This window comes from Thermobia domestica, chromosome 1 (genome assembly GCF_964235325.1).
Source record: "Thermobia domestica chromosome 1, izTheDome1.hap1.1, whole genome shotgun sequence".
Lineage (NCBI taxonomy): Eukaryota > Metazoa > Arthropoda > Insecta > Zygentoma > Lepismatidae > Thermobia > Thermobia domestica.
Window position 1 is genome coordinate 135,041,264 of NC_137454.1, and position 13,688 is coordinate 135,054,951.

Genomic DNA, 13,688 nt, shown 5'->3' on the forward strand with positions numbered 1-13,688 from the left:
GCAGGAGGTGGGTCCTGGGGGTTCCAGATATCTGCTCCTCTTCCGAAATCCCGACTGCTCTGTGAATTTAATCTAATTTTAGGGGTGATTTCTATTATTTTAATATAATTTACCTTCATATTGAATTTGGCTCCCCACCCTAAATAAATTCCTGCGTACGTGCCTGGTCACGGGTATGGAGAAATCGCGTGCTAACCATTAGGTAAGCGGAATTACGTGAATGCATTACGAAGAAAGGAAAAAGGTGGAGTGAGCTAGGTACTTCATATGGATTTAGAAAAGGACTAGGGGGCACCGTGGCTCAGTAGTAGAGCGCTTACCTCTGGTGCGTGAGATCCCTGGTTCGATTCTCGGCAAAGAAAGTTTGTGGTGGACAACATCGTGTCCGTGGGTTTTGTCGTGGTACTCCCGTTTTCTACCACATTTTCATTTCACCAATTCTTCTATCATCATTCACTTGCTTTAATCATCGTCTCCGTTACTCGTGGGTTGTTAAACTGAAATATTTCAAAGATTTTTTTTTAAAGGACTAAGATTTAATTTTGGTTCTCAAAATATTGATTGTTTCTACACAATTTCCGTACATAAAACTCGAAGAAAGTATGATACTAATAAGAAATGTCAGATGTTTCTTAAGACTAGGGAACAGGTCTATTTGTCTTTAGATCACATTGGATGGAAAGAAAGGCAATATAACATGAACCATTACGTGTTGTGTACAAAAGCTCAATGTGGCACAATAAAAAATCATTTGCTGTTACGAGAGCTCTTAGAACGGATGGAGCAATTTTAGTTCAAAAATTATGTCTTTGCTAGCTTTCGTCAAAGCTTTTGTGTGCTTTTGCGTAAATCCTTTTGAAGTAATAAATGTATTTCCTACGTATAGGAAACAAAGCTATTAACTGTAAATGAGGCAATAAATAGCTTTTTATTGGTAATAATGGAAAACAACTTTTTCTTGTCATCACATTTATTCTTTTTTCTTGCATACCTGGATCTCTTATATGTGCGTACATTATGTGGAGTTTAATCGTTGATATATGCCATAAAAGATCACCTATCTCAAATGCTATAGTGTCATTTGTTTTTATGTATTAAAAAGACTGAATTTCTTATAAATACTCGACTAGGAGTGAAACATATTTTAAAATGAAAGAAGCTATTATTTGTATTAGTAATTCTAACCTCTTTTCAGGAAACTTTTATGGTTACTGAATTTCTACTATACAGGGTACACTGAAAGTGATTATCATAAATTAAATGATATGCCACACTCTTAAAGTAATAACAGCTAGGACATTAAGAACCAAAGTTTAATAAGAATTTGCCTTAGAAAGGTTTGTTTCTGATGAACAGGGCATAGAAACATCGAGTGACGTGATTATTTATTATCTTGGTACATCTTCGCATATCTAACAACAATACCAGGGGCGGATCTAGAAGGTAAAAACTTGGGGGAGCAGCCATAACCCAGATTATAATAGACATATCATGAGTTTCTAATACGCTTTCAAATATATATAAATAATAGCTTAAATTATTTTTGTCACACAACGAACTGGGGGAGGCCTAGGCCTTTCCGGCCACGGGCTAAATCCACCTCTGGGCCCCTGGCTAGATCCTTGTATCTGTATCCACAATATACAAGGTGTTCTAACAAATTATAATCCAAAACCATATCAAGCTAAAAAAAAAAGAAAAAAAGAAAAAGAAAAAGAAAAAGAAAGAAAGAAAGAAAGGCGAATCCTATTGAAAAATATTCAAGGAATCTAGAAAGGAAATGGATGAGTTGCTACGATAAATAAACTTTTCTTGAAGAATCCTTTCTCTCTCTCTCTCTCTCTCTTTTTTTTTTTTTTTATTACGGGTTTGGACATTATATTTTTCGATAGACAGAATATATGGTTTTGAATATTGTCATTCCTTTCAAAAATAGTAGTTAAATAGTAAACACACAACTTAAATTTCTCTCTCATCTCTACATCTCAGAAAGAGCATACTAATAAACCTTTTTTTCTTTAGTTTACGTTCCTTTCATTTATCGTATTTTTTTTTAAAAAAAATAATAATATTTATTTATTTGTGTGAACATACTATTCATTATACTCATTTTCTGACTATCACTTTTTAAGCAACCCTATATGTGAACCAAATCTGTGGTTATAAGCAACGACGAAGCTGGTGAGCTCAAAATTTATGTTGTTAATGATACATAAAGATAAATAAATTGAGTCCTGTATTTGTTTGCTTGTTGAAGTTGGACTATATCAGATGTGGACCTACAGTCAGAACAGCTCCTAGAGTAGAGCGCTCACCTCTGGCGCTCCTAGCACTGTAAAAACTGTATAGTTGGAATAACCCAGAATTCTGGGTTGAAAAAGTGACAACCACGCCGTATTGTCTTAGAAATCAGAAAATATGGTTATAATAACAATACGAGAAGTCAAAACTAGTAAAAAATAAAAACCCCTGGCATGACCTGGATTCGAACTCACACCGCGCGGCTGTTAAGCGCGTGCGTTATCCACCAGACCAACCGGAATCTTAGTTTCGGCTGTGTGATAACAAGAATTACAGATTACTTTGGAAGCAATTGTTTAGTCACTTTGAATTTAAAACAAGTCAATTAAAAAAACTAAACCAAACCAAACATCACCCGGAATATTGAATCAATGCCATTAAATGCTAGTTTAGTACAGCAGCTATTTATCAATGTTAACGTATGTTTTGAGAGAAATTGTCTTCACTCTTGGCGAAGTGCACTGCAGTTCACTCAGTACACTTCGCCAAGAGTGAAGACAATTTCTCTCAAAACATACGTTAACATTGATAAATAGCTGCTGTACTAAACTAGCATTTAATGGCATTGATTCAATATTCCGGGTGATGTTTGGTTTGGTTTAGTTTTTTTAATTGACTTGTTTTAAATTCAAAGTGACTAAACAATTGCTTCCAAAGTAATCTGTAATTCTTGTTATCACACAGCCGAAACTAAGATTCCGGTTGGTCTGGTGGATAACGCACGCGCTTAACAGCCGCGCGGTGTGAGTTCGAATCCAGGTCATGCCAGGGGTTTTTATTTTTTACTAGTTTTGACTTCTCGTATTGTTATTATAACCATATTTTCTGATTTCTAAGACAATACGGCGTGGTTGTCACTTTTTCAACCCAGAATTCTGGGTTATTCCAACTATACAGTTTTTACAGTGAGATCCCCAGACAAATTCGGTGGGAATTTCAAACTTGAAAAAAATCTCAATTGAATGAATAGAACCTTTCTTTTACAGGTTCCCCAAAATCTATTGGTGTTGCTCCCTTATGAACTGAGTTGCCTAAAGCTTAAGGTGGAATCCGAACCACAGCAATGTGTTTAATTTTTTTCATGCTCTAACACCTGGAGTCGAACTCGGAACCATGTGAACCAACAACCAAAGACACACGCGCTAATGGAGGAATGAATGTAAAGCAAATTTCGTAATGCAGACGTTCACATAATATCATGAATGTTAAATTGTAATATATCTTGATTATAGTTACGTATTGGTCTATTGCTTAAAAATAAGCAAGTTATTATTTACAAATATTTAATAAGACATATGATAGCATATTAAAATACTTGCGATCATTTGGAGCCACGGTGACTCAGTAGTAGAGCGCTCACCTCTGGCGCGTGGGGTCACTGATTCGATCAGTAACTGCCAAGTGCTCTTTGTGATGGACAAACACCGTGTGGGTGGGTTTTCTCGGGATTCTTTCGTATCACCCCACTTTTATTCCATCATTAATATCAATTTTATCATCACAATCTCCGTTAGCCTCGGTGCATAATCGTGGGAAGTTAAAAAAGAAGAGATTGCGATCATTGTAAATGAGTCAGACGATGCCCTCACTGAATCTTCTTAACATACTTGTACTATATTGTATGCATTATAAGTGGTCAATTTAGCTAATTTAATGCATATTTGTACTTTACTTCAGGAACGTCATTTCAGATTTTGCTTTGGGGGGGGGGAGAGCCCTTGATATCAGTAAAATTTCGCGTTTTTCACTGATTTACCACTATTCTGTTGATAAAATCTATATACATCTCAAACTCAAGGGGGGTAATTGCCCCTCCTTGTCCCCTAAATAACACCCCTGTTTTACATATAATCTCATTTCATTACGTTATTCCTTTGATAACGTTCAATTCAACCGTTCAAAACTAAGATGTTTGTGGCACAGTGAAGCATATGTTCATGTTAAGGGCTCTTGGTTCAATTTCAGGTTACTTGAGCTTTTGAAGGATAGCACCATTTTCATTTGTTATCTCTATGTGCTCTTCTTTCTTCTACTTTTCATTTCACTAATTCTATCACCATTCTCTTGCGTTTATAACACCTACTTGGAAAACGTGCTATGGTCTTATTGTTAATTTTCAGAAAGTGTAAAACCCACTATATGAACTCGACAAAACGAGTTTTGTTCTAGGTACGAAGCAGTATTTTTCATTGATTTTAAGATTATAGAATGAACTTTGCGTCTTTACTTTTTCTTTTAAAAAAATAATAATCTGAACAACTTATCCCGATTGCGTTTAAAGAAATGAACAAGTCGAATTTTGACACTTAGAGGATGACAGAAAACTAAATTCTAAAAAAGTTATAAACAAAGAAGAATTATCAGCAAAATACCTATACGTATAGGCATTTGATAATACCTTATCTTTCTTCAGAAGATACGAGGGACATGCCGAATGTTTCACAAACTAAAATTCAATATCGTTGCTATACTGAAACGTATCACGTTTAACTCGTTCGCTGCAACTTGACGCCATATGGCGTCATTCATACATATTGCTGTGTGCCACTTGACGTCATATGGCGTCATTCATACCTATTGCTGTTTGGCATTGACGCCATTTGGCGTCAAGATGTAGTTCTCATTTAGACATACTCTGTAAAATGGCAAGCACGTATTAGAGGTCTGCACGGACTGGGTCCTTGCCCTCGGGCCTAAGCCCGACCCGGCCCAGGCTCGGGCAGTACATTATTAAATATACAACCATATTTCTCGGGCGTAACTTTGTAAATGTACTGTACAACGATATTTATTGGACCGTTCTTTCTGGAGAACTTTTAAAGCACAACTGTAAAATTAAACTTGTAATTGCTGTATGTTCATAAATAAAAATACAATTTTACGTTATTGATTACGTTTCTGTAATTCGGGCTTATTTCGGGGTCATTTGATTATCACACGAGCTCTGGCCGGGTTCGGGTCTAAATGCTAAAACATATTTCGGACTCGGGTCGGGCATCACATTATAAATTCTCGGGCCGAGCCGGAGCCGGGCTAAAAATTCTGGTCCGCGCAGACCTCTAGCAGGTATAGAGCTTTTACACTCTGTTGGCACACAGTGTTGGCCTGGTCAGTGCTCTGTTTTCCCTAGATGTAGCAAGTTTGTTGCAAAAGTTTAAATGTTGCAAAAGTGTAGATGGCACATTGGATTGGGATACTGAAATCAGGATGGCAGCGAAAGAGTGAAAAGCGTATGCTCTGTAGTGATGAAAGAGTGCTCTCTAGTGGTCAAGGTTGCAGGTTTGTTGTTTGAAAATTAGAGGGCTCGAAATGTATACCGGTATTAGTTTGAGCTGTACAGTTGGCAAAAATGGAGCTCGAGCGATGTGATTTTCGTGCTATGATCGTTTTCTGCTTTAAATACGGTTTAACGCGAGAACAGTGCCATGATTGTTTTAAAAACTGTTTCGGGGACTTTGTTCCTTCACGTGCAATTTTTTAAATCGGTTTGCGGAATTTAAACGTGGAGCCTGAACTTAAACGCTCTGAGTGCCCTAGCACCGCAGTTACGGATAAAATGTCGCAAAATCTTGTGAAAGAGTATCGCCATATCACATATGCCACGAGGAAATTCAGTCAACTTTGAAGATTGATTCAACTGCAGCCCAGTCCATAATAAAAGATTATCTCGGTCTTTCCTAGCGTTGCACTTGCTAGGTCTCACATGTGTTTACGCCTGAGCAAAAAGGTGACTGCATGGAGTGATCGCTATATAAATAAAAGATTTTCGCAGGAGCAAAGTAAAGACGTTTGTAATATCGTCACGGGTGATGAATCATGGATTTACAACTATGACCCCGAAACAAAACAAGAGTCGACACTATGATATCTTCAGAATGAAACTCTACCTTTGAAAGTTAAAGGAGAACGGAAGGTGGATAAAGTTATCGTGGCATCTTTTTTCTCTAAGGACAGTAGTGTAGCACGACGTACAGTGGCAGCAGAGTGGTACGCTAATTATTGCCATCTGAGTATCTTTGAAACTTGGAGATCTGCCCACCGAAGTCTCATTGTGTCTCTTTCTTCTTCATTACACTACACGGCCACTCACAATAGCGAAAAAAATTGAGTTTATACAGGAGCCTAAAGAATGAGCTAGGTGAAGTCCGTATTCTACCGCACCTGACTTTTTAATTCCGTGTGACTTTACCTTTTTCCCCAAAATTCAAGAAAAAGCTTCAAGGAGGCCGCTTTTAAACAAGTGAAGAGGCTAGAGCCTCTCTATTTCAGATGTGCCCTCGGAAAATATATGAAATACATTTCGGCTCCACCCCCGCCGCCTTCCTGCGGAGGAAATCTTCCCTTTGCTTTGGGGGAAGAAGTAAATGACCTCGGCTAAGTTGCCAACCTGTCATTCAGTCGTTTGATCTTGGCGAGTGAAGATCATAAACTATTTAGAATGGCTAACAAGACAGTGCATAGTGAAGCCCGTGAAATAATTCGGAATGTCATCGATTTCTGTGACAGGGAAAAGGAAGCCAATTCCTGGATACTACCTCGGGACAATGCTACGAAAAGAGCAGCGGAAATGCTTAATAAATCTGAACGATTTAGTAAGAAGATAAAAAGAGAGGCACGAACACTCAAAGAGGGGGAGAAATTATCAACACCAGGTAAGAAAAAAGGAAGAAAACTTATCGAAGTTGATGATATGGATAAATGTAGCATTGCATTCACTTCGCATTCATCATTCAATTCATGTAGCACTTCATAGAATTGTTTATAAATTTTACGTAAACAAAGAAGTTCATACACTACACAAAATACTTGTATGTGCGAAAAAGGAAATAGGATTCAAGGGTTGTGTTAAAACGTTAAAAAAAAAAATTCTTCTCGAAATGGGATTCAAATATAAGAGGTGTAAAGATAAGCGTTACAAACTTACGGAAAGGGTTGATGTTGTAGCATGGCGAGTACGTTTCCTCAGGAATATCAAAAAACACAGGGAACAAGGGGAAAATATTTGTGTATGTAGATAAAACGTATATTCACCCTAGTTGCAAAGTTTAAAAATGTTGGCAAAGTGTAGACGAAGATGGTGTTCTTGTAAATAGCAGTTCTGGACCACGATTCATTATTGTTCATGCTGGGGGTAGATTATGATTTGTTCAAAATGCGCTACTTATATTCAAACCACAATGTAAAACAGGGGATTACCATGATGATATGAATGTTAAAAATTTTGAGAAGTGGTTGAATGAAAAGTTAATACCAGGGCTGCCGAATGAGAGTGTAATTGTCATGGACAACGCATCTTATCACGTTCATCAGATAAACAAACCACCATCGACCAGCGCGAAGAAATTAGATATTCAAAATTGGCTTCGTTTAAATAATATTCCCTTCGATGAGAATATGACGAAAATAGAACTCATTGAAGTTATCAGGAAAAATAAACCAAATCCAACATACTATTCCCATCTCATTTTAAAAGAAAACGGCCACATTGCCATACAATTGCCGCCATATCATTGTGATTTTTCACCCATTGAAAAGATATGGGGAATTGTGAAGCAGAGAGTTGCGGCACAAAATGTTGAATTGTCTCTGCAAGATACATTGAAGTTGACAGAAGAAGCATTTCGTTCAGTTTCTGTTGAGGAAAGAGTGAGGTGTTGTGTTGAGCATGTTGAACGCTTAGAGAATATGTATCGGCAGCAGGATGGAGTATCAAATGAAGAAGTCGAAAGACTTATGGGGTTGACAGCGACGACGATGATGAAAGCCTTTCCAGCGATGACGATTACGAAATTGAGACCAGCAGTGACGACGACACACATAGCTTATCAGGTGTGGAACCATTGATGAAGAATTTCACTCTGGACTTTTTAATAGGCTCTTTTGAGAGCCAAGCTGACAATTGCAATGGTTTGCCTTTTAAATATTTACGGGCATACTTCTGGAATTTGTTTGCTATACGAAAACTCGTCGATCGCTGTACGAAGTTGAATTTTTTTGAGAATATTAAAATTAAGTTTCCAATAAGGTGTATAGTGTCTCTTTCAAAAGCTATTCTGGGAATTGTTGTAAAATCCAAAGGAGGGTGGGAAAAAAGATCCAGTAGTACACGTAGGTAATTTTCGTCTCTACAACGTTAAGTGTGTGTTCGTGTATGTCTGTGCGTGAATACTGTTATATATACCCCCCTAGTTTACGTTTTTTTTTTTAAAAAAATTAAAAATTCATAGACCTCCAAACAAGTTCGATCCCATACCATGAGAGTTCGTATAGTGTGACACACTGGCACAAATCCCGAGGGGATGAGGGGAACATGTCCCCCAATCTTAGAACTGGGGGGACTGTCCTCCCAATAATCCGATTTGAAATGTGTTTTTTGGGAAGAAATGTGATTATTGTGTCCGACTGCCACAAAGGAAAGTGAGATGAAATTGATGTCCCTTGCTGTATGTAGACTATAACATACAACAGGTTCATCTCAGAAATCAGATTCACGTACCATATGAGTCTTATATCTCCCCTTCCCCAGAATAGGCCTCAAATCTGCGCGCCTTCCAATGTTGAAGACAACTCTGCTCTTCTGATCCTCCACAGCATTGTTTTTCAACTTCATAATTAACATCGCTTAAAAAATAAAATAAAATAAAATAAAAAGATTATGGGTATGGTCTTACCCGTTGCCCCTAATGTTGAAGACAGATTTGCGCCGATGGTGTGACATCGTGTTTGTGGGCATTCTCGGTGTTCTCTTGCTCCCTTCCAGTTTCTCATTTCACTAATTATTGCATCGTCATTCATTTCGAGCAATCACGTAACAACCTTTACTCCCCATGCCAAAAATATATGATATGTAAAACTAAAAAAATTAAGATTGTATAGTATTCAGAATAATTAAACAATTACGTACGTGTCCAATTTATGTAACAAAATATTACTTTTCTCTGAACTTTCTCACCTTTTTCCGTAAGTGCTTAGTGTTCTCGCATGCCATGTAGAAAACTCAGGTCCGATTATCGGTTAGAAACATACAGTTTGAATCCTACGTTAAATTGTAGAATAGAAAAAAAAAAAGGGTTTCGTCTTATATAGCACAAAATTAATCTCAAACCGCCTTATGCAGGATCTTTTTGACGTATGATTAGCGTCATACTAAAGGTCTGACTACTGCAGGAAACATATGTTAGTCGAAATTTTTAGTACGGCACTAAAAGCGTCAAAAGGACTTTGCATAAGGCCCAAAATAACTAACTTCTTTGTTCTTAGAAAATATCATTTGCAAATATTAGATTAATCTGTCTATAATATCTAATTTGGTTAAGTAACTGAGGTGATTTGTATTGCTTTTCATTTATAGACTTTTTTTTAAAGAAATGTAATAATAATACTTGACATAAGGTGTTTCAATGTGGCAACGCTGTCGGCCACAACAGCTCGGTCACAGAAACTTGTCCCTCATCATTGGCGTGAGGGAGGGAAACACACATCGATATGAAGCAACGCTAACAAGGGCACATATTTAATAGAAAGGCTCTATCACAGCGTATAATAATGAAATTTCTGATATTCCATAAAATAAAACTAATTTCTAAAAATACTTTGACTCGTGGTGCCTAAGAATGCAAAAACGTATTTACTATTTTGAGAAATTGTAAAAGGTTTTACGTAAATAAATTGATTTGTCAGAGAGGATCTAAAAACTTTCGGCATTTCCCTCGTACTATTGGAATCGAGTTATGTAATGTTATTCATATAGAAGTTGTGGGTCTAGAATGAGTAACATTATATTAAAATGTATAATTTATTGATGTATAAAATATAAATAAGTTATATTTTTCTTTGAAGATACATCTATATATTTTTTTAACATTTATACTACACTTTAGCTATATCCTGAGATTTACCTTTCTTCAATGTTATCACTAAGGCCCGGATTTATATGTAAAAACATATTTTTTTCTAAACACATAGGGTACAAGCCCAAAACAAAGGTTTTTATCCCAATTAAGAGTCTGCAAGTTAAATTACAAATTTTATTTCACATAAAAATACATATTTTCTGAAAAAAAGTTATGTAAATAAATATTTAGAATAAATTTTCCGTGATTTTAATCTAAATTTCACAACGAATTATTTTTTCCTTTCTCTCGAAAGAAATTAATATCGGGAAAAGAATGTTATATGAATCTGTCCATCGTATTTATAAGCAATTTCCCACCTGCAGAAACAGCGTCGTCATAAATCCGAGCCCTTTATCCTAAAGTGGACTAGTATCAAATGAAAAATATATATATATCAGCAACTAGAATTGAACTTTTCAAACAAATCCCGATCTTTCACTTCCTGCAACACACGTAATCACGCAGTGGGGTACCTGGCTTAATACAGTACTATAGTATACGGAGAATTTAGAACCATTTGTATCTATAGTAACTAAACTAAACTTACCATCCATTGAAATTGTTCAAAATTTAGTAAGTGACAGTGGCTTGAAATGTGACTTGGCTTTCATATTTGCTAATTTTGGTTTCTTGACTCACTCTATAAAGAAACTAGAAATACGGGAGATTTATTGAGTACTTCGGTTAAAGAAGTACAAAGCGTTGAAAGAAAGCTAAATGTTCTTTCTGCTTCGAAAGCTGAAGTGGTAAGAAAAAAATAAGGATTTGTATGAGGAACACATTGGCTACAAAACCCTGTATAAAATATCTGAAGTATTGGAAGGCCAAACCACAAGTGAAGTTGATGATCTGAATATTCGTGATATGTCCACTTTCAAATACGCGAGCTTAACATCGTGTGCTGTTGAACACTCCTTTTTTCAATATAAGGCATTATTCCGTGATAATAGGCATGGCTTTACGATGGGCAATTTGCAAAAGACGTTAGGAATTTACTGCAATGCCCACGAAATTTTGACATCTGATGAATAGGAGCTATTGGTGAAAACCAGTATTTATTTTTCTTATCTTGGGCGTTTTTCCATACTTTTCCTTGTTATTTTTGTTAAATATATTTTTTCTAATTTTTAGGATTTTTTATTTTTAGCACATAAAAATAAATATTTTACAGTTTTTTAGCACATAAAAATCCGGGCCCTAGTTATCACAATAATTAACATTTATGAATATGTAACTTATCGGTTCTGACAATTCCTTATGTTAAACTTCTTAAGTAAGAGATATAATCGTATCACATTTTGATTAAATTATTGTGGTAATAAGAAAAAAATAATAACAATCAGCGCAGGTAACACCTACGGTAACAGTCCCCTAAAATTAAATTTACCATAAGAAACAATCTTATTTTCGTTAGTATTTCCTAATTTCTTTTTCGTTGCAATTACTATTACTCTACCGTCCAAAGGCAAAAGCCCGTATCTACTGAAAAACCGTTTTGAGAAAATTACAATTTTCCATTTAGCTAAAAGGCTCTAATAATGTCATCAATATTATAAATATAGTTTTCTGCTTTAGTCAGTTAATGTTCCATAGTCATATGATTTGCCTGATGTTAACCCAATTTCGGTCAAATCTGTAGAGACGTCCTTTTGCCTTTGGATGGTAGTATTATAGTATTATGTGTACAGTTCATTTTTAATAAAAAGTTTTTCTCCCATTTATACTGGGCTTATTTAACTTTTGATCTATTGACATGCCTTCTATTAGATAATGGTATCGACTGGTTCCATCCTAGAACATAATTCTGGTTGCCCTAATAACAACAAGAACATGGTAGTCAAGATTCCTAACTTGAAACGATAGTACTGAGAAACTTAAAATTCAGAATTATTATTATTATTACAATTATTATTTACAATAACAATAGAATGACACAAAATGTATGTAAAACTTCATTAGTTTTAATTTTATTTATTTATTTTTCATCAAAGGGATATAGCATTCACGTCCAGCCATGTGAGGTATTCAGAGACTCGCGTGTAAACATCAGGAAAGGCTGGTATAACGGCACATCCTGTAACTCCAAAACTAACCAATCCAATCACAACTTCGCTTCCATCATCCTCTTCTACTATTAGTGGACCACCGCTGTCACCCTGTAATTATAATAATAAAGAAAATTTTGATTTTAACGTTTCGCGGCAGCAAGGTAAAACAAACTGATATTTAATATTATGAATGATGGAAGAATTAATGGAATGAGAAAGTGTGAGTAAATGGGATAGCCCGAGAAAACCTACCGATAGGATGTTATGCACTATATGAATTTATCATAGATGAAGTGCTGTGTAGCACTAAACCATCACGTCTGCTGAAGAAGAAGGAAGACGAAGCTAGAAGTTTTTAGGAAGGAAGACGAGGTTTTAGACACATATTGACTTTTGATATGAAGGGTTCAGAAATAGAGAATTGCAGCTCTACCAAAACCCAAAATTTGTTATCTCGCTAGCGTGTTTTCACTATATATCATATGTAATAATTATCCTCCTGGGAAATTTCCTGAAAATGTATTAAAATATTAAAATTTCGAACTTCTTTTTTCAAATGATCGTTATAGTAGAGATAGCTTATTCCGGCTTTGGTTTTTCGTATATTACAGACATTTCAAGGTGACATTTTGTACTTGTTTTGCAGATGAATTTGTAGAACTGTTATGATGACCATCATTATTATTTTGTAGTTACGAAAGGAAGGTGGCAAATTAATACAAGAATTACGATATGACAATTTAGTCCTATCATTTGCAATTTTTAAAAAAGTAAATGTAAATGTATATTTCCCATTCGGAACCAACAATGCTGTCCATGGACGGTGTGAAGGTAACATTTTTCATGACTAATTAGAGAAGGTAATATGGTCACCTCAGGCCATCTTTACCTCCCCACAGTTTTCCCCAGATACTCATTTAGTAGAGACTGGCTCAACATCAAAGGGTCATTTGAACAATGATAGAAGGAGAGAAAACAATCCCTCTCTTACTGGATCGTAACTGGGCCATCCGGTTAGTAGATAGGCGCCTTACCGTTTGCGCCACTATGGCTCTTCTATCATTTATATCATATAAACCATCATTTATATCATATCATATAAACCAAACACTTCCTTGCTTTACATTGTATGAAGGATTATGATCGGGAAATATACTTTTCGTTGGACGATGTGTGGCCAGCACATGGGATTCCTCGCCATTATTTCTGGCTTATAATATTACATTACATTGTTTTTAAATGAATAACTTCATCTTCTCAGATCAACAATCTTTCGATTAATGTGTCGCTGCTTTCCACCTTTTCATATTCTGAGCCAGACTTAATTTCCGTGTACATTTTTTTTCCTTCACCTTGTATTATTTGGTTCACATTTTTCAATCACGGCCCTTCTCTAAGTAATTTTCCTTATGTCATTCCTTTCATAACTAATAGCGTGATTCTT

General features: G+C 35.8%; 2 protein-coding genes across 2 annotated transcripts in view; one reads left to right on the top strand and one right to left on the bottom strand.

Moving 5' to 3' along the window:
* Positions 1–7,506: 7,506 nt before the first annotated feature.
* LOC145664509 (uncharacterized) lies at positions 7,507–8,145 on the top strand. The gene has a single exon (XM_081731269.1). It carries the CDS (start codon positions 7,507–7,509, stop codon positions 8,143–8,145), a length of 639 nt encoding a protein of 212 aa, XP_081587395.1.
* Positions 8,146–10,178: 2,033 nt separating this feature from the next.
* LOC145664569 (uncharacterized) overlaps positions 10,179–13,688 on the bottom strand; it is a 130,692-nt gene continuing 127,182 nt past the window's right edge. The window contains exon 11 of the mRNA XM_081731389.1: positions 10,179–12,352. Coding sequence (XP_081587515.1) covers positions 12,182–12,352 — 171 coding nt within the window. The 3' untranslated portion in view covers positions 10,179–12,181. The remainder of the gene's footprint in view (positions 12,353–13,688) is intronic.

Coding starts and splice junctions, on each gene's coding strand:
- LOC145664509 (XM_081731269.1), top strand. CDS start 7,507: ATGAATGTTAAAAATTTTGAGAAGTGGTTGAATGAAAAGTTAATACCA.